Source organism: Narcine bancroftii, chromosome 5 (genome assembly GCF_036971445.1).
Source record: "Narcine bancroftii isolate sNarBan1 chromosome 5, sNarBan1.hap1, whole genome shotgun sequence".
NCBI classification, from domain to species: domain Eukaryota; kingdom Metazoa; phylum Chordata; class Chondrichthyes; order Torpediniformes; family Narcinidae; genus Narcine; species Narcine bancroftii.
Genome location: NC_091473.1, coordinates 165972016 through 165999402, shown reverse-complemented (window position 1 = coordinate 165999402; position 27387 = coordinate 165972016). Strand labels below are relative to the sequence as shown.

Below are 27387 nucleotides of genomic sequence, written 5' to 3'. Positions count from 1 at the left end.
CCTTTCACTCATGAAACTATTATTGTAGCAATTTGAGCACCAGGAAGAATACTATATTGGGGAGAAAGGAGATTGCACGTGCATGTGTTAATGGTTTAAGTTTGGAGAGTGCCATAGCACATTCTTTTGGTCTGGTTTAAGATGCTTGCTCATGTACGGAAATAACATTTCTCCAACAATTTGATGAATTTTGACATTAAATTGCTGCTGCATTTGTTGGAGAGACCTGCTTGTGTAGCGTTGAAACCATTAGAATGTAATTTGGAGGTCTGAAATGAAGTTTGCATTTCACCATTGCCCTTTAGTATGTTTGAATAATTGACTTTGTATTTGTTTATTTTTTAAAAAAGGAAAATGTCTCAAAACTTTCTCAATGTGATCTTGATATGAGTATTACCTTAATCATTGTGATTAATTTGCACATCCTTGGCTTGGATTGGGCTACAGAATACCAGCACTTTGACCATTATTGATTATAATTAAGAAATGATCTTGTAATACTGCACAGTTCCCCACTTTTTTTTTGAACCAACTGAAGATGAGTGAATTTTATTTTTCAGATAGCAAAGCAATTATGGATGGGAATCTGAAACTCATTCTTGGGCTGATCTGGACTTTGATTCTTCACTACTCCATTTCCATGCCAGTTTGGGACGACGAAGGAGCTGATGATGCAAAGAATCAGTCACCCAAGCAAAGACTGCTGGGATGGATTCAGAATAAGTTGCCCGATATGCCAATCACCAATTTCAGCAATGACTGGAAAGATGGGAAAGCTCTAGGTGCTCTGGTCGACAGCTGTGCCCCAGGTAGGTAACATTTGGAGCCCAATGAGAACCTTGCAATCTCAGGCAAAAACGCTGACTTGCATGGACGTTGCAGTTGTGCGCCGACTCCCTGTTTGAGCATCGGGTAAGTCGTGCTTTCAATTGATGTTGGGAGATGTGAAGAAATTTTCCTCCCTTGCCTAATGGAGTGAGACATTCTGGTCCAGTTCAGAAGTGTGGAGTTTGTTTTGTTAATGATTAAATTGGGTGGATGGTGGGATAAATGAGTTTTTAATTCTGTGCTTCTGCTAATTTATTTGAACGTGCTATTTCTATATTTGTGGAATTATTACATTGCCCACTCTGCTGTAATATTGTCCAAATCAACACTTTAATAACTTGCTGGGTTTCAGGTTTGTGCCCAGACTGGGAAATCTGGGACACTGCCAAACCAGTGGATAATGCGCGTGAAGCAATGCAGCAAGCAGATGATTGGCTTGGAGTGCCACAGGTAAATGGACCCTTTTTTTGGTGAAGTTGCACCTCATTTATCTATTTCCAGTCTACCCAACAAATTATTTTGTACTCTAATTAATCCATTAACATTTTTGTGCAGATCTTGGGAGAGGAAATGTTTTGATGTAAAGGTATAGAATACAAAAGACTTAATTGGAGTGAGCAGAAGATACCCAATGACACGGGTGATAGAAAAGAAAATGGGGCGATAAAGAAATTATTGGACCACAGAAGGGGTGGGACTGAAGAAATATGAATTCCTAACTGAAATTCATGTTAAACGGGCACTAAAGATTGTGGGATATTGAAATATGCACGATGGGACTTGCTGCAATTCAAATCTGTCATTGACAATCTGCCTTAAAAGTTTGTACTGCCTAGCAATGGGATACTGAAGCATTCCAGTTCCTTTGGCTTAAATGGAATTTTTAAGAAACTTGATTCTCCCCAATACTGAATAGTTGAGCAATTGGCAATCTGATAATCAACCTGTTGGTGTTCCATTGATTTTTGCACTGAAAATTAATTTTGGATTATGCTCCTTTTTTTAATTTAAAAAAAAACTCCTTGACTAAGTATACAGTTTTTGTTTTTTAGAAAAAAAACACTTTGATGCTGAAGCAATTTAAGTTTTCTGAATATGGGCTAACAACTTTTGCAGTCTTCGTTGGCTGAATTCCAATTTGGATACCGATTTCGTGCTGGTATTTCCCTTGTGCACCAGTAACGTAGCAATAACTAAAATCAAAGCTTTTATTCTCTCCCGTGCTTAGTGCTCCACTGCAGGTATAAATTATTTTGTGGTCCTGAAACAATGCAAAATAGAAGCAGTTCATCAGTTTTTCTATTATTCTCTTCACCGTTTTAAGATTTGGGTACTCTGCATTAAATGTCACCACCAGGCAACATGCTCGCTGTATAACAGCAGTGTTGAGTTCTGCCTCAGGAGATTGTATTCCTCACTTCCAACATGGGTAGATTTTAGGTATAATATTTTCTAATTTGCATTCATTTTTTTTAAATTAATAGACTTTGGATGTGATGAGAGCATTTGTTCATGGAGTAAATGCAATTTGTGTTCAACGTAGACCAGTGAATCATACCCACATTTCTTCCTGCAGTGGTTGGTGAGGAATGGGAGCAGTTATGATGTGTCACTAATATCAACCAGGAGAATTTGGCTGAATAAGCAATTTTTTGATTTATGTTGCATTGGACAATATCGGGACTCTTGTTCTGAATGTATTGAGTAATACCACTCTGCAATTCCCATAGCAAAATGATTTTTTCCCCTAAGAGAATTCAGTCTTTTTCAAGTGTATGTTCCAATAGAGGAGTCACGTGATGGAGTAGTGGCCGGACGGTGAACTCCAGCCCTCTCCAGAAAAGTCGGGAAAAACAAGAGAAAACACAAAGGCACAGAAATAAAAGTTACAGAAAAGTGAGTATAAAGGTGGAAAGAAGATGGCGACAAAAAAAGAAAAGTCGAAAGCAACGGTAAGAAGAGAGGAAGAGAAGACAAAGGAGGAAAAAGGTGAAGGCCTTACCTGTCCGAAGAGGCCCGCTGCGGAGAGAGAAACCCGCTCCCTCAGGTCGGTAAATAATGGACTACAAAAATGGCTCGCAGAGCCGAACAAAAGTGCGCAACCGCGCATGCGCGAAGTTTCGCGCATGCGCGATGCGAATGAAAAAAAACACACCGACGGGAGGGGGGACCAGCTGGGGAGTCGATCTCCACAGCCGGCAACGACAGCTGCAGAACACCTGCAGCAAGAAGAGACCACAGAAGACAATAGAAACAAGATAGAAGAGGAGGAAAGGGCACCAAAGAAACAACAGATGGCCAACCCAGAGGAAGAAGAAGAGGAAGAGTATGGTGAAATAGAAGAAGAAAAGAGAGGCAAGGTAAAGGATATACTTGCTCTTATTAGAGGATACATGGAATCATTTAGAGAATGGCAAACACAGGAATTTAAGGATTTAAGAAAAAGAATAAACAACACAGAAGAGAAAATAAATAAAATGGAGATGACCTTAACAGAAATGGGAAAGAAAATGGACAAGATGGAAGAGCGGGCAGTAGCAGCAGAAATGGAGGTAGAAGACTTAAAAAAGAAATTGGAGGAATCTAATAAAAAAACTAAAGAGACACAAGAACTACTAGCTCAAAAAATAGATACAATGGAAAACCATAACAGAAGAAATAACATAAAGATAGTGGGCCTTAAGGAAGATGAAGAAGGCAAGAATATGAGGGAGTTTATAAAAGAGTGGATCCCTAAGACCCTAGGATGTCCAGAACTACAGCATGAAATGGAAATAGAAAGGGCACATAGAGTATTGGCCTCTAAACCACAACCACAACAAAAACCAAGATCTATTGTAGTAAAATTCCTAAGATATACTACAAGAGAAAAGGTACTGGAGAAGACAATGGAAAAAGTAAGAGAGGGCAACAAACCACTGGAGTATAAAGGGCAAAAAATCTTCATTTATCCAGATATAAGTTTTGAACTCCTAAAGAAGAGAAAAGAGTTCAATACAGCAAAGGCGATTTTATGGAAGAAAGGGTATAAATTTATACTAAAGCATCCAGCGGTATTGAAAATATTTATTCCAGGACAACAAAACAGACTATTCGCGGATCCAGAAGAAGCACGAAAATTTGCAGAACAATTACAAAAATAGACTGAGGGAGGAAGACGGGTAATGAGAGTTAAAACGATCACGACTGATATGTATGTGGGTAAAGACAAAAATAGACTGAGGGATGAAGACGGGTAATGAGAGTAAAAATGATCACGATTGATATGTATGCAGGTAAAGAGGTATAAGAGTGAATAGAGACAATGAGCATACATGAATGTATCTGTACTTAGAGGAAAATATGGATAGTATAGACAAGAATTAATAAGGGAAGGTAATGGAATAGAGAGAATAAGGAGGGAATTAAAAGAGGGACCTTTGTGACATATGAAAAGTGAAATCTTTTCTGGGGGAGGCGGGGTGGGGGGAAATAGCGGTCACTGCAAAATCAGTTGACGCTTGCGAGTGGATTCGCAAATCCAAATGGAGAGGGGAGATGTGGTTGTCCGACAAGGGATAAAGGACAACTCAGGAGGTGAAGGGGAGATTGGGGATAAATAAGATAGAAATAGGAGAATAAGGAAAATGTTAGATGTTGTAGGAATGTTGTCTTATAAAGAGTTGAAAATAAGAAAACAGAAATGGAAAAGGAGGAAAGGTAATGATGGAAAAACGGAAAGAGAAGATAAACAAAATATAAAAGGGCTACGCTGAACTATATGTCTTTAAATATTAATGGAATACATAACCAAATTAAAAGGAAGAAACTACCAAATTTAAATGAATAAATGTATTCCATTAGAAAAAATAACATATTGGTTAAGAAATAACATTGAAATATTCGAACAAGTATAGGAGCCTTACATTAAATACAATAGCGAAAACCTACCGGGGACAAACATTACCTAAGTTGATGGAAGGAGAAGGAAAGAAAAGAATGGACTCAGTAGAATTTCTGGTGTAATTTGGTTGAATGACAACATTGTCTGACTGGCTTAATGCAACCTAGATTGTATACCTAAAATGGATGAGAGGGGGGGGTGGGGGGGTGGTTTGGGAGGAAAGGGGGGGGGGGGGAGAAAAAGTCACTGTATATGTGTGAAAAGAAATAGTGTATATCATGGCTAATGTGATTTATGGTGTGAAAAATAAAAAAATTTAAAAAAAAAAAAAAAAAAAAAAAAAAAAGTGTATGTTCCAATATTTGAATCATTAACCCTATGGTTTTTAAACTCCCCCCCCCCCCCCCCCCCCCATTGCTCACATTCCACCTTAAGTGATCCTTGTGTCGTAAGTGCTCTGTGATTAGTAAGGGATTTCTTAAGGTGGTATGTGAGTGGGAAGGTTGAGAATCACTACTCTAGACCCAATTGTTACTGAAATATTTTGCATGAGAAAAATGTCATTGGCCCATTTCCTTTGGAGTTATGAAACCATCCACATAATGAGTCAATTGGGTACGATTAAAATAAAAACAATGGTTTTCAAGCTCTTTCTTTCCCCTCACATACCACCTTAAGCAATCCCTTACTAATCACAGAGCACTTATGGCACAAGGATCACTTAAGGTGGAATGTGACCAGTAATATTAACAAATTTAAGTTGGCCAGCTTGAGTGTAAACTTGGCTAAATCAGGCTTTCCTGTCAACATCCTTTCCCGATGATGGATCAAAGTGAGACTTGATTGGAAATGAGCCTTGCATGAAAAACAATCTGTTTTCCTTTCTCAGGAATGCTGAATCTGTATTTACTTCAGTGTGGAAAAGACAATCCAAAATACAAATATAGTTCTTGGATACAAGCCTAAATTACTGCCATTTTCACAGAAAGCAAAAACCTAGTTTTGTTTTTAAAAGAAAAATCTGCTGGAATTGAGAAATAAAATCTTTTGTGAAACGGAGGCCATCATTATTATGGAATGAGTACCTTTCCTGGTTATGTTACTAAATAGCCATACAACTGACAAGAAACAGTTTAAATTTAAAATCATCGAAAAACTAATATTTTTTTGCCCTCTTTCTCCCTTTAATTAGCACGTATCAAAATAATGACCTGGTGTTGTGTTGAGAATCTGATACAATGTTGTATGCCTAAATGTTTGAATGATATTTCTTCTACTGCTATTACTTTTTCACTTTGGTCCAAAATGTAAGTGGAGAGGTGGGGGGGGGATCCAAAATGTAAGTGGGGGGGGGCGAGAAGGTGGGGAGAATTGGTGAACAGAGCAGGAAAGTTGTTCAGATTTATTTTTATACTTTGTGACAAATCCTGCAGTAAAGAAATCACTTAAAAACAATCCAGGACACCAATCATCTAGAATTAATTTTAAAAAATAACTCCAATTTAAACCAGTATGAGAAGCCATGTGTATTTTTTGGCTAATACCTTTGTCTAAATGCTGATTTATTTTTTTTGGGACCAGCTGCAAGGAAATTAAAATTTCCAATGTGCATTTTATTTTATAAAAGGTGATTTTCCTTGAGCATTTTGTGTTTGCAGTTGAAGCAGGAGTTTTGCTCTTTGTTGGTTTGTCAGACTATGGGAGCTCTTGTGCATGAATTGCCTAAGATGGGTTGGCAGGTGCACCAGGCTATCAGGAAGGCAAATGGAATTCAGGCCTTCATTGCTAGAGGGATTGAATTTGGGAGCAGGGAGGTTATGCTGCAACTGTACAAGGCTGCACCTGGAGAAGTGTATGCAGTTCTGGTTTCCTTACTTGAGGAAGGATGTACTGGCTTTGGAGATGCTAAAGAGGAGGTTCACCAGATTGATTCCAGAGGTTGGGGGGGAGGGGTGGTGTTAGCCCATGAAGAGAAATTGAGTCATCTGGGACTGTATTTGCTGGAATTTAGAAGAATGGGAGGGGATCTTCTAGAAACATATATAAAGGTGTGAAAGGCATAGGTAAGTTGGAGGTTGCTAAGTTGTTCCTATTGGAGGGGGAGACTAGACCTAGGGGAGACGAGTCTTCAGATTCAGATTTATTGTCAGAGAACATACATGACATTGCATATGATGCTGAGATTCTTTCTTCCTGCAGGCAAGGCAGAATTTGCCATTTGTTGGTAGTGGGGGGGGGGGGGGGTGGAGGGGAAACTGTACACATTTAAAGAAATAACTGGAAACAAATTGTGCAGTACAGAGCAAAATAAAAAGTGCAAAGTCGGAGTCCTGAAATGAGTCTGAGTTTGTCGTTGAAGAGGAGGAGTAGCAGCTGTTCCTGAACCTGAAGGTGTGAGTCTTGGTGACCCCTGTATCTCTTTCCTGAGGGTAGCAGCAAGAACCAAGCATGTGCTGGGGGTGTAGATTTAGGACCGGGATGAGGAAGAACTACTTTTCCCCAGAGGGTGGCAATTATGTGGAATTTGCTGCCCATTGAAGCAGTGGAGCTACTTCAGTAAATGAGCTTGGATAGATTTTTACATAGATGGGGAATTGAGGGATTATGGGGGTGGAGAGGAGGCAGGCTTATATCTACCTATCAGATCAGCTATGATCTCATTGAACGGCGGAGTAGGCTGGACGAGGCAGATGGCCTTCTGCTCTTGTATTTGAAAACAATCACAGTCAAATTTCTCTTCCAGGTCATTGCTCCAGAAGAAATCATAGACAAAAATGTAGATGAACAGTCAGTGATGACCTACTTGTCACAATTCCCAAAGGCTAAACTTAAGCCTGGAGCCCCCTTGAAGCCCAAGCTAAATCCCAAGAAAGCAAGGGCATATGGTCCAGGTAGGACTGAATTTAAAGCATAATACCTGCTTTTATGGGTATCCAGTTTAATCCTACAAAACCTTGTCAGTATCTTTTTAAATCTCTTCCCTGCTTTTTGCCTGATTTTTGAAATATTTTGATGCCAAATTTGTGCGCTTTCACAGGAATTGAAGCTGTGGGTAATGTCGTGATGCGTCCTGCAGTGTTCACTGTTGAAACAATCAGTGCTGGCCAAGGTGAAGTCATGGTCTTTGTGGATGATCCTGAAGGTCAGCGCGAAGAGGTAGTAATTCCTTTTTAAATGTCAAATTACAGGACAGTACAAAGTTTCCTGGGGACAGAAAATGTAATGCCATTTTTTTTTTCAAATTGTAAAGACAACCCATTATCCTGAAATAGGGTTCAAATGAACAGCGATGGTTCTTCTATGTGTACACAATTTAAGCCAATTTTGGGGATGCATTTCAATTCCAAACTAAATTGGCATGTTCGGAGACCAATGGGATTTGACCATAAGGACACTGGGCTTGTTTATTTCAGGATTCTTGACTTGGTGCATCTCTTCTTTCTCACAATGTCTTGAATATATTTGATTATTTGGCCTCCAGTTGGGTATGAAGAATTGGGATCCTTTAATTCATTACTGGCATGGTTCTTCTTTGGCTTGGCTTCGCGGACGAAGATTACTGGCATGGTTAGCGTGGTGGTAAGCGCTCTGTTACAGTGGCAGCAACCCAGATTGAGATGGATTGCATGATTTCCTCTAGATGTTCTGGTTCCTCCCCCACCCACATGCCAAAGACGTACAGGGATAGTAGGTTAATTGGTCACATGGGTATATTTGGGTGCCATGAGCTCCTGAATCAGAAGGGACCTGTTACGGTGCTGCAAAAAATGTTGACATTAAAAATCTCTTTTGGTATCAACAGCATTCCCCCCCCCCCCCCCCCCCATTCTAAATTTCGCCCTGTGAGAGCGAAACTCTGAGTCTATTGTCCGGGTTGCAGTTTCATTTTGGTACCACCCCTTGTTATTGGGATGGACATGGCCATTTTCTCAACAATACTTTCTTGTCCCAGAAGTTGACAGTGAGTATTTGAACTCTTTCTTTGGCTTGGCTTCGCGGACGAAGATTTATGGAGGGGGTAAATGTCCACGTCAGCTGCAGGCTCGTTTGTGGCTGACAAGTCCGATGTGGGACAGACAGACACAGTTGCAGGGGAAAATTGGTTGGTTGGGGTTGGGTGTTGGGTTTTTCCTCCTTTGCCTTTTGTCAGTGAGGTGGGCTCTGCGGTCTTCTTCAAAGGAGGTTGCTGCCCGCCGAACTGTGAGGCGCCAAGATGCACAGTTTGAGGCGATATCAGCCCACTGGCGGTGGTCAATGTGGCAGGCCCAAGAGATTTCTTTAGGCAGTCCTTGTACCTTTTCTTTGGTGCACCTCTGTCACGGTGGCCAGTGGAGAGCTCTAGTGCTAATGTAATTGCTCTTTGAAGGAGACCCCCAACTGTTCAGTGCCAGTGCGCTGGGCTTGTCTTGCCAACACCTTGTTCACACTTCCCTCTATCTGTACTCCATCTTTCATGCTATAAAGTCAAATATTCGGTTTACCTTTCCCATGGAGAACCTGCAAGTTGACTTTTCTTCATATGTGAGCACCCAGATATCTGCTCACACCACTGTCCAGTTGCTCCCTGTCTTGTTGAAGCAGGAAGGCTCACTCCAAATGCTAAATATTGCTCGCGCACTGAATTTTGTTTCCCTTAATTTTCCTGTTGAATAAGTTTTGCTCCAATTTCTTTGTTATTCTTTATCAAAGTTCATATTGATTGTAAAGTTATGTCACAGACAGATCTGATGACTCACCACTGAGGTCAAATTTTTTTTGTTATGTAATATTACACAAAATTGCCTTTAGTTTGCCATAAGGCAGACAAAGATTCACCATTCGCATTGTCCAGCACCCCTTACAGTCAGAGAAAGAAGAAAGAGACCCCCAGAGTTGCTGTGTGTTCGTGGATTCTCCTCCAGTCCTCCTGCAGCCACGCAGATTTCTGTTCAAATTATCAACAACCTAAGTTCCAGATTCTAACCTCCAATGCAATGAGGAAGACTTCAGGGCCCTTCGGGAGGCCCTCCTTGCCCTCAGTACTCTTGAAACCCAGTTCCAATACCTGGTTTTCACGAGCCAGTCTCCTGCAGCCTGGCGCAAGTCCTTTGACCTCGTCGCCTGCAGCCACTATGGGTTCCTAGCCCGCAAGTCGCCAACAGCTCACCCCCTTTCTAATACAGAGCCCCTTGCTGATCCGTCGCTGTGGTTATCGATCTTTGGGCAGTCTTGACTGCTTTCTCTCAACAGGAGTGTTCTCCCTGTTTCTGGTGACCTGTGCCAGTCTGCTGCTCCCCCAGGGCCTGAAATCCATTATAGCTGCTGCCGAACAAGGGCATCGCCATCTTGGGCCTATTCCCCATGGTCACAGGATGTTAAATAAAACCATCTGTCAGCTCTTTTAACAGGCCAGTTAAAGCTTGTACAATGCCATTGGCTGTAGGACAAGGTGGTAGATACCTGCATGTGACCTGTGTCTTCGTTCCCCACTGTCCCTAGGTCTGGGGAATCAAAACCTGAGGATGATCCATTTATTTAATTGTAAAAAAAATTTTTTTAAATATCCTATACGCAGCCACAATTTTATTGAGTACAGTACAACTCTGGTTATCCAAAATGGTTGGGCCTTTGTTGGATAAACTTTTTTTTCGGAGAGCTGGTTTTTTAGTAAAGAAGCCCAGTAGCAACAGCAAATCATTTGTAACAGGGTTTAAACAACAGCAAACAACAAGGGAAGACTTTTTTGTTATGTAATATTACACAAAATTGCCTTTAGTTTGCCATAAGGCAGACAAAGATTCACCATTCGCATTGTTTAATTTTCATCAAAAAACATGCTGGCCACATTTCTTCCCTCCACCTCGCTCCTGCTCTTGCCCAGGAGCTTGAGGTTTCTGCTGCTGCAAGGACCCCTGAGGTCCACTGGATAGTCTGGCTTTGAAAAATTTTTTTGGATATACTCTTTTTCTGAAATTGAAATTTTTTTTTTAACTTTATCCAATTGCTTCTGTAAATCCAAATATCTTTGGCTTGGCTTCGCGGACGAAGATTTATGGAGGGGGTAAAATGTCCACGTCAGCTGCAGGCTCGTTGGTGGCTGACAAGTCTGATGCAGGACAGGCAGACACGGTTGCAGCGGTTGCAGGGGAAAATTGGTGGGTTGGGGTTGGGTGTTGGGTTTTTCCTCCTTTGTCTTTTGTCAGTGAGGTGGGCTCTGCGGTCTTCTTCAAAGGAGGTTGCTGCCCGCCAAACTGTGAGGCGCCAAGATGCACGGTTTGAGGCGTTATCAGCCCACTGGCGGTGGTCAATGTGGCAGGCACCAAGAGATTTCTTTAGGCAGTCCTTGTACCTTTTCTTTGGTGCACCTCTGTCACGGTGGCCAGTGGAGAGCTCGCCATATAACACGATCTTGGGAAGGCGATGGTCCTCCATTCTGGAGACGTGACCCATCCAGCGCAGCTGGATCTTCAGCAGCGTGGACTCGATGCTGTCGACCTCTGCCATCTCGAGTACTTCGACGTTAGGGATGAAAGCGCTCCAATGGATGTTGAGGATGGAGCGGAGACAACGCTGGTGGAAGCGTTCTAGGAGCCGTAGGTGATGCCGGTAGAGGACCCATGATTCTGAGCCGAACAGGAGTGTGGGTGTGACAACGGCTCTGTATACGCTTATCTTTGTGAGGTTTTTCTGTTGGTTGTTTTTCCAGACTCTTTTGTGTAGTCTTCCAAAGGCGCCTGCTGATTCCCATGTTGATCACCTTGCTGAACACTTATTGCAATGTTCCCTATTACCTTCTAAAATGAGAACATGTGTGTACATTCAGTAATTGAATTTTAGCATGCATCTGGGTTTGGGACTTGCACGAGAGGTGAGCATTTAAAGGACCAGCTGAGAAAATGTTTCACTTATGGTAAAACGATGAGGCAAGATATTCGCATCAAGTAATCAGAATGCTCCATTGCATTTCATGGAACCGAGGGACTTTCCTAGTGATCTGGCTAATGTCCACAAGGTACAGATAAACTACAGTAGCAATTGTTTGCATGCCCACTTATTTTATGGTGGAAGCAGATCGTTTTAGTGAACAGAAATAGTTTTATCTTGTGAAGAACTCTGAAATGAATTGGGGTGGCTTGAAAGTTGCTCTTGTTTTTAATGGTGTATGCTTGCAACTTTTTTAAAATCTCAGTGCTTCTGAAATGTATCATTAAAACATAATTCAATGAAGGCATTGAACAGGTTATAACATCTTTCAATTCCCATCAGGCCAAGGTGACCAACAACAATGACAAGAACAAGACCTACTCTGTTGTTTATGTGCCAAAGGTTGCAGGCCCTCATAAGGTGAGTGGAACGTTCACCTGTGAATCTTTCCTGACCCACCCACCCCCCCTCCCCCGCCCTCTGCCGAAGAGATGTGAAGATGCCACTTGGTTTCCCAGTAGAAATCGGAGTTGTGATAATGCAGCGGGCAAGCGAACCGGATCATGGCAGGCTTGCACTGTGCTGATGTCACAATGGTCCAGGATGGGGGGGTGGGGGCGGCGGCAACGAGGATCATGGGGGTTGTGCTGATAAGCTCTCAGAGAGTTCCGGTAAAGCTAGTTGGTTGATTTAACTCACTCACAGCTTCTGATGTTTTTTTTTGTTTGCTGCTCAGCCCACTGACCACGGCATGCTAAATGGTTAGGAAACCTGAAGCTCAGTGGCAGAACGCCCTGTGCATTAACATTGCTGAAATTCATGTGCATGTAATGGTCAAGTCACTGGCCCCTCCTATTTTACACCCATTGTGCACCCATCCTATAACAATTTCCCCTTTCTTTCCAGATTACTGTTTTGTTTGCTGGGCAGAACATATCCAAGAGTCCTTTTGAAGTCCACATTGAGAAGGCCCACGGTGATGCCAGCAAGGTAACCGCACGAGGACCTGGCTTGGAATCTACAGGAAATATTGCCAATAAGCCCACCTATTTTGACATTTATACAGCAGGTAAAAACTGGTGTCTGAGGGCAGTGGGGGAAAAAATTACTCTCTCTATTGTTCCTCCATTAAAAATGTTTTGAAGCATCGTTCGTACTGAAGAATAGAGGAATTACATTGGTGAACTTGAATACAGATAGACCCTGACTTGCAATGTTCCACCTTAAAGATATTTTGAACTTCTGATGATCAGAATCTGTTTTGAATAAAGTTGCAGTCTACCTGTATTGACGTGGTTGCTTTTCCCACCGAAGAAAATGCTTCCATCCAATCAGCACGCGCTCACATCGCCTTCCACTGCCACCATCCCCCTAAATGTCATTTCGGTGCTCCTCATTGGAACGCACACCGGGAGCTCAAGCTCCTGGCGCCCCGGCTGACCTGTGTCTGAACATTCCATTCTTGAACACTTACGTCAAGTTTGGGTCTTTTTGAGGAGCTCTAATTATTTCTACTGTTTATTTTCTTTTGCCTGGAGAGTATTAAGTAGCGTATTCCAGGAATGGATGATAAGACTGTCACAGTATGTGTATTTTTGATCTGTACAGATAGTCTCCCAACGTGCAATATTTTTGACTTGCGATGGAAGTTGCAGAACCGAACCCCATTGTAGGTTGGGGGCTGTCTGTTATCTACGTTAGAAGTTGGATGGTCTTAACGTTTTGAATCTGGATAAAGTTTTAATTTGAGCATGTTTTTGTTTTCAATTTGGGGCTTTAGTATTTGAAAAGATTAGTCAACATCTATAATATGTTGAACTGGTTTCAGAATTCCTGCATAGAATTTGGATTTCCGTGAGATCCTGACATTTGTTTTAAACTTGTGCTGAATTTGAAATTTATTTCAGCTTTGAGCGGACTTTCAGCATTGTTGAATTAATTTCTCAAATGGCAGTTGATGGATTACAACTATGTTGTAATTTTAAATTTAGACACTCATCATGGTAATGGGGCCATTTCGGCCCATGAGTTCATGCTGCCCAATTTACACCCAATGAAACTAAATGCCTGGTACATTTTGAACAGTGGGAGGAAACTGGAACCCCTGGGGAAAACCAATGCAGACATGGGGGAAACCTTCAGACAGCACTGGATTTGAACTCCGTTCCTGATAGCTGGCGCTGTCCCAAAAAATAATTGAAGAGTGAAAGTGCATTAAAGTATAAATATTCTATTATGCTTTTTAAAGGTGCTGGAGTTGGCAATGTTGAGGTGGTAATAATGGATCCCCAAGGTAACAACACTGACTTGACAGTCGAAGATACAGGGAATAATACCTACCGGTGCAACTATAGGCCTTCACAACCAGGCCACCATACAATCAGAGTTATATTTGCTGATTCGCCAATACCCAAGAGTCCATATTCTGTCAATGTAGGTGAAGGTAAGAAATGTGTGGATTACTTCTAATGGAATAAAAGTTATTCTTGTGTCAGTCAACAGTAAGAAGCATCCTACTTGTTTCAAGGCTTGCAGGATTTTGCTTTTTCTTTCCTAACTAGAAAGACAATGGTGGAGAATACTTTTTTAAGTGAATTTCTCATTGATGTATAGCCACTCCAGCTATCAATGCAATTGAGAAACCGAGCTTTTTGTACTTCTGCACCTACTTGTAAACAGATTTGATACAATTTCTAAACCATTGACTTCAAGGAATAAAAAGTTACAAAGAAAATGCGGATTATTTCACATTCACTATTAAAAGGACAATTTCTTGTTTTAGTTAGTCTGAAATGAGTGTGAATGTGATTGGAATGAAGTCTGCAAAATCATTCTTGCCGATGCACAGTGAAATATGTGCTCTAGTATTTTTTTTTCTTTTGAATTCCTGGTTCTGCTGGTAGCAATATGAAAGATATTGGCCAATCTCATCTCGTGTTTACTTTGGATTCCAGTTAGTTCCCTTCAAACCACTATGCTACAATAAAACTTTTGTCAAAGATGTACAGTAGAATCCCCATTATCCGGAATTCAATCAACCGAAAACTCGAACAACTGACAAAAAAGGCGAGTAAATAAATGGATAGATTTCAAATGAATAAGACTGGGCGGATGGACCCCGCGGAGAAGCACTGACACGTCACTGAACAGGCCCAGGTTTGCCCTGCTGAACGAGCAATGCCCCTTGGTGTGCACGGTTTCTTTTTGCTGCCTCCACTTGAGTGGCAATGAGCTGGGTTGTGCACTGAGGGCCTGACCAGGACACTTGCATGGAGGTGAGTCGGGTTGTCGGTGTGTGAAAGATTATTGAATGTGCTGAGGTCCTGTCCGGGATACTTGAGTTGGAGCTGGTGGGATGGAGTTAGGATACGGAGTGGGTAGATGGCAGCGACGTTAAGTCTTCGCTGTCAAGGTTTGGATTTTAGACCTGGTGTAGAAGATGACCCTGATTTTTGAGGTGATGTTTTTAAGTCAGGAGGTTCATTCTATATGCTAGTATATACAGTAGTTAAATATGCTCGTTTAAAATTAGAAGGGGTTAATTATGACAGTGGCATGGTTAGTGTAGTGGCTAATACAACACTTACAGTGCCAGCCTGATAAAAGTGAACTTTTCATAATAAGAGTACTGATTTTTTTTTCCAATTAATTTGCTTTTTGCACTGTCTTTGTATTATATGGTGTATTCTTAATCCAGGTGTATTAGATAGGCATTGAAAGAGTGAATCTCAATCAACCAGAAAATGCACATAGCCAACATCTGTGTTCCCCATAGGTGCCGGATAATTGGGATTCTACTATATAATCAGCTGTGCTAACTTGAGTGGAAATCTTGTAGGTTTGCAAGTATTTCCGCTTGTGCAGAAATGGGGCTCCTGGGTTTAGTTTCATTCAGGTATCACAATGTTCTTGTGCCTTGTTTTTAGTACATTGCCATGAATATCCACGATCAAATTTGTTTTGTCTCCATTTGATCCCCCAAAATTACCTGCATCACTTCTCTATTCCAGCTTGTAACCCTAGTGCTTGTCGTGCCACTGGGCGAGGATTGCAACCAAAAGGACTGCGAATTCGCCAAGTTGCTGATTTCAAAGTCTATACCAAAGGGGCTGGAAGTGGTGACTTGAAAGTGGTGGTGAAAGGGCCAAGTAAGTTTTGTGCAGTTTTTATTGGTGTTGCTAGAACGAAAGCTGTGGAGAAAACTGGCACAGAAGTAGGTCCTTTGACCTAATCAAGTCTGTTGAATATCAACCATCCATTTACTCTAATCATAAGTATGAGGTGATGCATTTTGGAAGGACAAACCAGAAGGCTGAGTACAGGGTTAATGGTTGGTTACTTAAGAGCGTGGATGAATAGAGCGGCCTTAGGGTTCAAATCCATACATCCCTCAAGGTTGCCATGCAGGTTGATGGGATGGATGAGACCTATGTGATGCTGGGCTTCATTAATAGGGGATTGGGTTCAGGAGTAGAGAGGTCATGTTGCAACTCTACAAATCTCTGCTAAGTCTACACTTAGGAGTATTGTGTTCAGTTCTGGTCACCTCATTATAAGTAGGATGTGGAAGCTATGGAGAGGGTGCAGAGGAGATTTACCAGGGCGTTACCTGGATTTGGAAAACCAGTCTTAGGAGGCAAGGTTAATAAAACTGGGATGTCTTTGGAGCATAAAAGAATGAGAGGAGACTTGATAGAGGTCTACAAGATTAAGAGAGGCATATGGTAGACAGCCAGCACCTGTTTCCCAGGGCAGGAATGTCAAATGCCAGAGGACATGTGCACAAAGTGAAGAGATGGAATGGGGGGGGGGAGGAGGAAGAAAGAACATCAGGGGTATTTTATTTTAAATACAGTTGTGGGTGCCTGGGAAGCTTGCTGGGAATGGTAGTAGAGACTGAAACATGGATGAAAGAAAAATAGAGGGTTACAGGGTAGGGTGGATTTAAAGAATATATATGGGTCGGCTTAACATCGAAGGTGGACTGTGCTGTAGAGTTCTATGTATTGAATACTGCACAATTCTGATCATCCCATAACAGAGATGCTTGAATGCACAAGGGAGGGTTTAGAGAAGCTTTGAGGATGTTACCAGAATTGGAAAACAAGTAGCAGGGGAAAAAAGGGATTTGTTAAGGTTGTTTTCCTTGAAACAGAGGAAACTGGTGAGATCTAATTGAGGTTTGCAAAACCATGAAAGGGTCAGAGTAAATAGAAAGGGCCCTTTTTTTCCCCTCAGAGGTGGGTGGTATAGATTTTGAAATTTCTGTAACCCTGATCAGCTTTAAGTACCAAGATGTATCACAACAGCCAGTACGACCATGGTCTGGCAGTGCCAGAGACCCGCATTCTATCTTCAGCAGGAAGTTTGCGCATTTTACCTGTAACCTTGAGTTTTTCCCCCCCAGATGCTCCAGTTTCTTCAGAAGTTGTGGACAAAGTATGCTTTCCCCTGGAGTTGCCTGTTCTTGATGTTTTTAAATGCAACTCTGGGAGATTATTCAAATTGGCATCACTGTTACAATCTATGGTGTTACGAACTGTGTGTAACGAGCAGCAATAGACAATGAATCAGACAGTGTTTAATTTTAAAACACTAATTTTATTTCTAACTCTTAAACTATTGTCTTTTAAACTATCTTTTAACACTAAATCTATCTCGAGCAATGCACAAGCGTGCGAGCGTGCGAGCGAGCGAACCTAAACCACTACGGTCCAGGCCAAGATCTAGAAAGTTGCTTCCAAGTTCAGTCTTTTCAATTCAGCGTTGATTTTGATACCCAGAATTAATGATGTACTGATGGAAAGACTGGAGTTATAGCTGCTACAGACTCAAATTCTCCTTGTGTTGCCTTTGAAGAAATGTCCATCCACACGAGCTGTGGACATAACACTCCTGGTCCTTCTATAGGTGAGACTCGAACTGGGCGGCCTCCACAAAGCTTTCAAGAACCTAGCACCGGTCTCTCCAAGTGACCTCCTCTGTTAGTCACTATCAAAATGAAGCACTTTGCTTTCCAAAAGACCCTCCTGGCACAGGTCAATCTACTGAAAAGACCCAGTCATTCCCAGAGCAGGTTTTGCTCTGAATTCCAAAGACAGGGCTGGCCACAAGAGCAGCTTTAAACAGCTGTTTTCAGCTGTCAGAATGGTTCTCCATTGCAAAATCACAATGTCTTTGCAAATGCATCGGATCTGGAACAGACTGTGATGAGCCTTCCCTCAGTTCTTCCAATGTATCAAATTGTCCCTGGGCTGTGACTTGCGATGGAGCTTGTGAAATGTTAACCGTGACCATTCAGTTCCTCCTGTCTATACTATCCCTTACAGTGATAATCCCATTTTACTAATATGATAGTTCGTAATAAGTGATTCTACCACCTCCTCTCCCCCCCCCCCCAAAAACAATTTAATAGGATTGCATTATTGTCCCATGTTTGATTGTGCTAAATTAAGGTTTTCATTTGATGGAAAAATTGAGTATAATTTTAACATGGGCATTTGATTCCACTGAGGTTTCTGAAAGTAATGCTGTTTCAAGGGAAGTTTCATGTAATTATAAGTGGAGATTCTGAATGTTCTATAGTGACAATTGTAAGCACAAAAGGAAACCTGGTCTTAAGTCAACATTAACTTTTGTAAATAAAGCAGAATAAAATTGTCTTGATTGTGACTTTGGTTTCTGGAAATGGTTTTAATAGCATTCCTGTCCTATCAAAGAACCTTTGGGCTATAGAGATCTGTTCTCAATAAAATAGCAGATTGAAGGATTACTGCTAGTCAGATTTTGGAGATTGTGTTGCTCGGTAACCATGTATATTTGAAGATGGGAGTAGAAAATATTGTTTTTTTTAAAGTATGGTGTAATTCAGTTAGTGTTTTAATTTTCCTAAGGGAATAGATGAATAAAAGAGCAATAAACAGCCTTGACTGTATTTAACTTCATGACCATCTGGCAATAAGGTCTTGAAACAATTAGTTTGTTCAAACTTGCTGTGTTTTTCATGAGACTGAATTTCTGTTATTCTGCTTCCTTGGACAGAAGGTTTGGAGCATCCTGTGAAGCAAAAGGATGTTCTAGATGGAGATGACGTCTTTTCTTATGAATACTATCCTGTTATGCCTGGAAAACACATTGTTACCATCACATGGGGTGGCCATAACATTCCTCGGAGGTGAGAACAGAAAGCTGATGCATTTTTTTGAGGTTTCAGTCTTCGGAACAGACTTGTGAATTGCGAGAAGATTTGATTGGTATTTAATTCCCCAGCTTGTGCTTCAGGACACACCCCATTGTTGTAATTTTACTCACAATGCTATTTTTCATTTGAATGCAGTTCATGTCACCAGTGGAATGGAATCTGTTGCTGAATCAGTGTCTGTATCTTCGATTTCAATCTCCCATGTTTTTGGCTGCAAACTTTGCTTTAAAAAAAAATATATATATATATCTCTCTCTCTGGGGATTGAAGCATAATTTTCCTCTTAAACTTTTATAGTTTAAAGTTTTATGCAGAGTTTGAAAGTAAAGCTCGAAGATTTTTCTGTGGGTAGATTCTCCCTTGGCTAACAGATGTATTGTTTGCTTTACCTGTGTGCTATGCTCATCTGGTTTGGGGGACTTTCAATTGCTATAAACCCAAATTAGAGCAGCTGTAGAAATGTGCAGGTTTTTTAAAAAAAGATGAAATAACGTTTAACTATAAAATATTTTGATTCCATCCTGTTTTTGTAACTAGATTTAAAATGTTCATATTCTTTGGTAATAAAATGTTCATCTCTTAGCAGTTGCTTAGATTTCAACATTCACTTTCTCTTGCCTTTTAGTCCATTTGAAATTCAGATTGGACCTGAAGCAGGTGCTCAGAAGATCAGAGCCTGGGGGCCAGGTCTTGATGGGGGAATTGTTGGCAAGTCAGCAGACTTTGTAGTAGAGACCATTGGAACAGAAGTTGGTGTCTTGGGTAAGGATCTTGATGAATAGTTCTTCGCAAATATTATTGAATTCTTCTGAGATTAGTGGTGTTCCCTAATATCAATGGGTGACGATTATGGAGCAAGTTGATTGACTTTTTTTGAGTTGGATTTACTGCTATTTAATAATGTCACTGCTGTGATCACAAATGTATAAAGCAAAAATAGACATTATCCAAAATAGTGCACTACTGAAGTTGCATGAAACTGGATAAAACCTGTGGACCAGCAACTAAAATCAAAAGTTTGTCCACCTAAATTTGGTAACTAGTTTTTCATCTAAGGAATCTGAATTGGTTTGCACCTTGTAGTCAGAAATGGACAAGTAACATTGAAACAAGGGATTTTGTTTTGACTTCCCAATTTCTGATGATTGGAAGATACCTGTCAATGTTTCGCAGGTTTTGCTGTGGAAGGACCCTCTCAAGCCAAAATTGAATGTGACGATAAGAGTGATGGCTCCTGTGATGTGCGTTACTGGCCTACGGAGCCCGGTGAATATGCTGTACATGTTATGTGTGATGATGAGGACATTACAGATAGTCCTTTTATGGCCAATATCCAACCTGCATCAAACACCTTCAATCCTGATAAGGCAAGTATGATGAATGCTTAATTTCAGATTTTTGAACAGCATAGTTTGTCCTCCAATTTGGCCAAAATATGGTGACTCAGAACTTTGTTGTTTATTAAATTATTGGATCCATCACATTTCCTGTCGTGTGAGGTCAATGGGGTCAGATAACCATTGGTAAGATCACAGGTCAATAATGCCTGTGTTCTTGATCTGCAGATCCTTTTTACACTGAAAATTGTTGACACTGGATATTTGGACATTTTTTAAAAAAAAATAATAATTAGAACTGGGTTTTGTGGCATAAATGAGTACAGGTACTCCCTTATTATGACTGTAATTGGGGACGAAGGTTCGGTTGTATCTCGAAATGGTTACGTCAGAATTTTGCCCAAACTCGTGGAGTACCAAAGTCTTAAACTTAATCAAATTTTGTATTTGACAAACTACAACAGGGCTACAGGGCACGTTGAGCCAGAATGTGTGTACTTACTCTTGTTAGTTAGCATCCATAGGCTGCGTTGAGAGTTAAGGGCGTGAATTCAACATCATTAGGGCACTTAACTCTTATGCGAGCACCAACCAAATTCCAATACGCAAACCCACTGCACGTGTGCCAGCCAAAGACTCGCACATGTGTAGAGGATTCAAGATGGCCACGCCCAACCAACGATCCCGGGGCACTGATTAACAAAGTAAGTATGCGCAGTTTGGCTCTTACATGCCTGTATCCCTGTCATAGTTCACAAAAATACTAAAATTGTGTATATTTTAATTTTTTTTAAAATTCAGTCGCATCTGCGGGTGGATGTAAATCGCATAGGTCTCAAGTCAGGGCATACCTGTAGACTGAATTGCCAAGATAAAATGGGTGTTTTGGGACATTATTCAGTCTGGAAGATGTACCTGACTTTTTTCCACTTCCAGGTTAAAGCCTATGGTCCAGGACTGGAGAAAACTGGCTGCATTGTTTACCAACCAACTGAATTCACAATTGATGCCAAAGATGCTGGAAAGGCTCCACTGAAAATATATGCACAGGTGGAGAATTTGTTCTGTAAATGCTTCCATTTTGAAGGGAGTTAGTATTGGCTCCAGCACTTGGTATATTTTACATTGGGAATGCACTGTTGTAGTAGTGTTCAACTCGATGGGTAGCAATGAAGATTATACCAGAAATTTGCTGAGAAGTGGCATAACTAACTATAGTTTTTGCTGGTTTTACAAAAACTTTCTTGGGCCCAGGCTGGATTTCCCAGTGAAGTGTATTGATAAGTATGATCATCTTGACATTCGCCTTCATTCCAGAGTTTTGTTATTGAATTTAATGTGGGCTCATGTATGGAAATTGGGCTGTTCTGATTGTCATGAATATTGTTGCATGAAGAACAAATCTTCATTTGGTTTGGCCAGCGGCTTAAAGATTTGGATTTGCAAGTTTGAACAATGTTGGCAGTGGTCCGTCCAGTGCTTTAGCCTAAAATATATGGAGAGAATTTTTTTGTCACATTGAAGACCAATTATAACTTTGCAGAATTCATTTATTCATTAACAACAAAGTAGACAAAAGTAGTCAGTGAATCTCGCGTTCAAGAAGGAATTCCAATAATACCTTTTTATATCTGTACCCCTTAGGATTCGGAGGGCATTCTTCTCAATGTCCAAGTGAAGAATAAGGGCGATGGAATGTCTACCTGTTCTTACACTCCTACCAAACCAATAAAACATACAATTGCAATTGCTTGGGGAGGAGTCAAAGTTCCCAACAGTCCATTTAGAGTAAGTGAATTACCATTAACATATCTTCTCGTTTCAGTCTTGCATTTAATAAGGAGGCTTTGATCTTTTGGCTTGTATCCGCATTTCAGAATGTTGTGAATCATTGGAAAAGTTGTAAGATTTCTCTAATTCAGAACCTGGTTAAAGCTGATTATTTCCTGCTCCAAATTTTCTCTTGTGCAGATGTTTATGGTAAGACTGCATACATCGGTCAAATTTGATACGAAGATATCTTGTGTCCTGTTCTGATATTGAATGACTCCATAGCAATTGTGCCTGGTGTAGGGAGCAGGGCCAGCAAGTATGGTTGTACTGAACTCTTAATTGTAGCAAAGTTGTTACTGAGTTTATTTGGAAATCAAGACTTGGGATATGTTTTAACCCCAATTGAATGTGTTGTTCATACAGGCATAACTGTTGTGCCTACTTCAACAATGTTTTTCTTTGTAATTTTTAAAGGTTAACATTGGTCAAGGGAGTCATCCACAAAAAGTGAAGGTGTTTGGTCCTGGTGTCGAAAGAACTGGCTTGAAAGCTAATGAACCGACTCACTTTACTGTGGATTGCTCTGAAGCTGGGGAAGGTGATGTATGCAATATTTCTACCCATGAGCACTTGTACAGTGTCACTCTCAGCTGTGGACATCCCCAAGAACTTGCTGACTATTTCTTAACATAGAAGATAGGAGCAGGAGTAGGTCATTCGACCCTTCGAGCCTGCGCCGCCATTCAACGAGATCATGGCTGATCTTAAAGTTCAGCACCCCGTCCCCGGCTTCTCTCCATAACCTTTAAAACCCTTATACTGAAGAAATGTATCTAATTCCCTCAAATATATTTAATGAACCTGCCTCCACTGCCCTCTGTGGCAATGAATTCCACAGATTCACCACCCTCTGGGTAAAGAAATTCCTCCTCATCTCGGTCCTAAATGGTTTGCCTATTATCCTCAAACTATGGCCCCAGGTTCTGGATTTTCCCAACATTGGAAACATCCCATCTGCATCCATTCTGTCCAGTCCTGCCAGAATTTTATAGGTCTCTGAGATCCCCTCTCAATCTTCTAAACTCCAGCGAGTACAAACCCAATTTGCGCATCCCATCCAAATAATGGATTCCAAAATTTTGCCCACTACTGATGTAAGGCTCACCGGCCGATAATTCCCCGCTTTTTCTCTACCCCCCTTTTTAAATAGTGGGGTAACATTAGCTACCCTCCAATCCATGGGTACTGATCCTATCGAGTACTGGAAAATAATTCTTAAAGCATCTGCTATCTGAATGGCCACTTCCTTAAGTACCCTAGGATGTAGATTACCAGGCCTTTGGGATTTATCTGCCTTAAGATTTATCCTCAGATCCTCCTGAGGATCTGATTTTAATGACTAGACAGAGTTCGGTGGGGAGGGGGTTAAAAGTATTACTCTTAGGATTTAATCACCTGAATGCAGGATTATCTGACAAATTTAATCGATGTTAACTTTTGTGCAGATTAAGACTAAATAGTGGCAGAATGATTTGGAAAAGAATCGATCATCTAAAATTGATTCTTGTCCAGCTATATTAGGCTGTGTACATATTCACAGAAATTCTTGATGTAGCTGAACAGGTACTTTGTGGGCAGGGGGACAACTACAAATTTAAAAAATGGACAATGTTTTGCAAAATATAGGCAGTTAATATTCAGGACCATGATGTGCCAGAGAAAAAGCATGTTACATTAGTGGAAGTCTGATTAGTGTAACAAGGGGAGGTTCAAGAGATTGATTATTCTCTCAAGTCCCAGAATATACAATTCATAAGAAATCAAGTTTTACCTTGTAGAATGCCTTTGACATGAAGGGCGTTGCAAATAAGTTTGGTTCCTCTGAATGGTTTATTTCATCAGAGGTGGTTCGGACAAGACTCACTGGGATGTTCTGTGGTATTTAAAGGTTGTCTTCTGAGGGAAGGTTAAACTGTTTGGAACTTGCTGGAGTTTAGAAGAATGGGAAGTAATGCGTTTGTAACTCGAGATTCTTGATAAATATTGACAATGTTCCCTTTCAGAGAATCTTGTTACATAGATCGAGGTTTCTTTAAATTGGTAAGAGAACAGAGGGCAAAAAGAAAATAGTCGAGGATTGTTCATCATCCACAATCCTGTTTGAAAGGTGACACAAACTTGAGGGGTTCAATGGGCTAATCTTTCCATTTGTCATTCGACTTTGCTCCTTTCTGAGCCAGCGTAGCCATCTTTGACTATTGAGGAACCAACATGCATCTCTTAGACCTTGATTGCTGTTGGGTAGTTTTTGAGATGTTCCTATGGATACTGGAGAGTTCTAAAAAGCTTGCTGATAATGCATCTGCAGCATAGCCAATATTTATCATAATTGGTGTAAAACACCAAAAGTCCGCAGACACCTTGGAAGTAAAAACACAATGCCGGAGAAACTGCAGGACAGTGTACTTCATATGGTAAAGATAGATACATAATCAATGATTTGAGCTTGAGCCCTTCAAGGATAGACAAAATGTGGGCAAGTGCCCAAACAAAATGGTGGTGGGAGGGAGAAGAGAGCATAGTCCCATGGTCAGGAGGTACTATCTGGATGGGGGAAAGTACAGCAGCAAAGCGGTGGTGGGGGGGGGGTTGTCTTTATGAATGGAGAGGGAAGGGGTGGAGAGTTGTAGGAAAGAAGAGGGATGGGCAAGGGACAGAATAGGAGAGCAGAAATCTGAAATTGGTGTAATACAGAAGACTGACTATAAATATTGATCACCCATCAAGAAAGATTTAAAGGGACGTATTTGCAAATTAAGGGGTAATTAGGGAAAATGGTTTAGGTGAGCCTTTACTGGGAAAGATCTTGACCATCTTTCTGTTACCATTTTCAGGTGACGTCAGTGTTGGTATAAAATGTGATGCACGAGTTGTCAGTGACACAGAGGAGGACATAGAATTTGATATAATTACAAATCCCAATGATACCTTCACAGTGAAGTATACACCACCAGCAGCTGGGCGTTACACTATTAAAGTATTGTTCGCTGGTCAGGTTTGTATCCTGCGACTAAAGTGATTTTGCAACTTGATTTTGCTGGTTTGTTGTGTAACCAGCTAATATACTCCTTTCCATAGGAAATTCCCATTGGATCTTTTAGAGTTAAAGTGGACCCATCTCATGATGCCAGCAAAGTGAAAGCTGAAGGCCCAGGGTTGAATAAAACTGGTAAGACTAATTATTCATAATCCCTTTTAGGATTTGTAGATCAATTACTCTGGTTTTCCATATCAATGATAGTCAAATGATACGTAATACCAGGTCAAACATTCCCCCAGTGTTATCAACTACAATACCATGCTCCAATGATGAGTGAGGTACAGGACTGCTAAATGCAGCAGTTCTCAACTTTTCTCTTTCCACTTACATTCCCTATGCCAGAGGTGCTCTTTGATGAGTAAGGGATTACTTCAGGTGGTATGTGGGTGGAAAGAAAAAGTTTGACCTTAATCTCACCTAATTGACTCGTTATGTACACAGTTTCATAACTCCAAAGGAGCTGGGCCAGTGACAATTTTTTTTCAAGCAAAATATTTCAGTAACCATTGAGTCCAGAGCAGGGATTCTCAACCTTCCCTTCCCGCTCACATACCACCTTAAGCAATCCCTTACCAATCAGAGCACTGATGTGTAGGGATTACTTAAAGTAGAATGTGAGTCGAAAGAAAATAGTTGAGAACCACTGGCTTAATGCATGTTTAAATTCAAACTGGTGTTTTTTTTAAAAAAAAAATGTGGAATTGCCCAGGCCTTTGAATATTTAGTCTGTGCGTGAAAATTTTTGTTTCCTCTACTTGCCTGACCCAAATATTTACAGCATTTTTTATGTTTGTCTCTTCTTTCCACTTCCTGCTAAATTTTCATTCACTTCACACAGATTTAAAATTCCGTTTGACTAATGCATGTCTAAATGAAGAAAATACTCAGCCACTCTTGGGGAAGACCAAGGCACTGCTACAACCAGTCTTTTGTTCAACAGCAGTCCTTTTATTGAGGAGTGACCAGTTAACTTTTTTAAACACTGATTCATTGTTTTATGAAACATTCACTTGAAATAAAACATCCAGACTTCAGTGCTTGGAGCGAAGGGTATTTGTGTTGTGATGTAATAAGTGTTGGGTCAACCACAAATATGATGCAGTGCAAATGTGGTTAAAGGCGATCTGTTTCACTACATGATTTAATTATCCAAAATCGTTAGTTCCATATGTCTTTGTCATTAGTGGCATAAATCTGTCAAGAATAAGGATCCTGAATTCGTGTGGTTTCCTTGTTTTAGAAGTGCTTTTTTTTTTCTTGACCCTACCTCCAACAATTTTTCTACCACTAATAGTCCTCCACAAAATCAATGTAAGATGTGCTAAAGCCTACTGGGTTTTGTTTGCCCAATGCATTTGCAGAAAATAAAATTTTCTATGTAATGGCTACTAGGTGAGCAAGTTTATCACACGATCACTGTGCAACTGTGAATAATTCTTGCAACGAAGCAGATGTGCTTCTTGGTACTTAATTTTAACGAGCTGTTGTATGATGTTCTTGATCCTAAGAAAATGAAATCCTTTTAAGTATTCTAACCTAGTCAAAGTTGAAGCAAATTTGAAACGGCAGAGCTAAAGAGGGTTCCTTGAAAATCTTGAAATATTTTGGACTCTTTGATTCTGGGCATTTGATAAGAGTTTATTTGGACTTTGTTTAAAGTGAAGATGTTTCATCCTCTGTAGACTAGATTGGAGACTGCCCTGTCAGGATTCAGTTGATTATATATTCCTCCTTGGGGAAGTTGAAACCTGTAGTTTGCTATTAGGAAAGGCTTTGTCTGAGACCTATTGTCAGATTGAAGAGTATCTTCATCCTGAAATGACCCAGGAAATCTGACCTGAAACACCCGGTTGTGCCTCATTCCACTGTCTGAGTTTCCATCATTTTCAGATTTCCAGCATTTTATTTATTTTGTTTGCAGGCCGCTTGTGGTGCGATGTATTGGTTTAAGGTTGGGGACATTATTGCTGTTGAAGTCCTCTCATTTGTCCTCATTGACTCTTCAATATCCTGGCTTGGATCATTTTGTTGAGAGGAAGTACGATGCATGTTACAGTGCTTGCTCAGTGAAACGTTCAGTCATACTCTAGTAAATTTTGCCGAATGGTGGAATATTTGCATTTCTCAATCAACTAATATTCTTTCCAATGGGCAGGAGTCGAACTTGGAAAGCCAACTCATTTTACCGTGTTTACTAAGGGTGCTGGGAAGGCCTCGCTTAACACTACTTTCAGTGGACCTTCGAAAGGAGATGCCGTCAGTGACTTTGAAATAATTGACAATTATGACTACTCTCAGACAGTGAAATACACACCATTACAGCAAGTGAGTTATTATTTAATGCACCTTTCTTTCCATGGAA

General features: G+C 40.7%; 1 protein-coding gene across 2 annotated transcripts in view; it reads left to right on the top strand.

Annotated features, from left to right (window-relative positions):
• LOC138764140 (filamin-B-like) overlaps nt 1–27387 on the top strand; it is a 141863-nt gene that overhangs the window by 43692 nt on the left and 70784 nt on the right. For both annotated transcript variants that reach the window (XM_069939601.1, XM_069939602.1), the window contains exons 2-18: nt 561–809; nt 1181–1278; nt 7455–7602; nt 7749–7867; nt 11957–12034; nt 12521–12683; nt 13863–14057; nt 15625–15762; nt 18656–18788; nt 19441–19577; nt 19989–20182; nt 21089–21202; nt 21797–21940; nt 22400–22523; nt 24820–24980; nt 25064–25154; nt 27181–27350. In XM_069939601.1, coding sequence (XP_069795702.1) covers nt 561–809; nt 1181–1278; nt 7455–7602; nt 7749–7867; nt 11957–12034; nt 12521–12683; nt 13863–14057; nt 15625–15762; nt 18656–18788; nt 19441–19577; nt 19989–20182; nt 21089–21202; nt 21797–21940; nt 22400–22523; nt 24820–24980; nt 25064–25154; nt 27181–27350 — 2456 coding nt within the window. The remainder of the gene's footprint in view (nt 1–560; nt 810–1180; nt 1279–7454; nt 7603–7748; nt 7868–11956; nt 12035–12520; nt 12684–13862; nt 14058–15624; nt 15763–18655; nt 18789–19440; nt 19578–19988; nt 20183–21088; nt 21203–21796; nt 21941–22399; nt 22524–24819; nt 24981–25063; nt 25155–27180; nt 27351–27387) is intronic.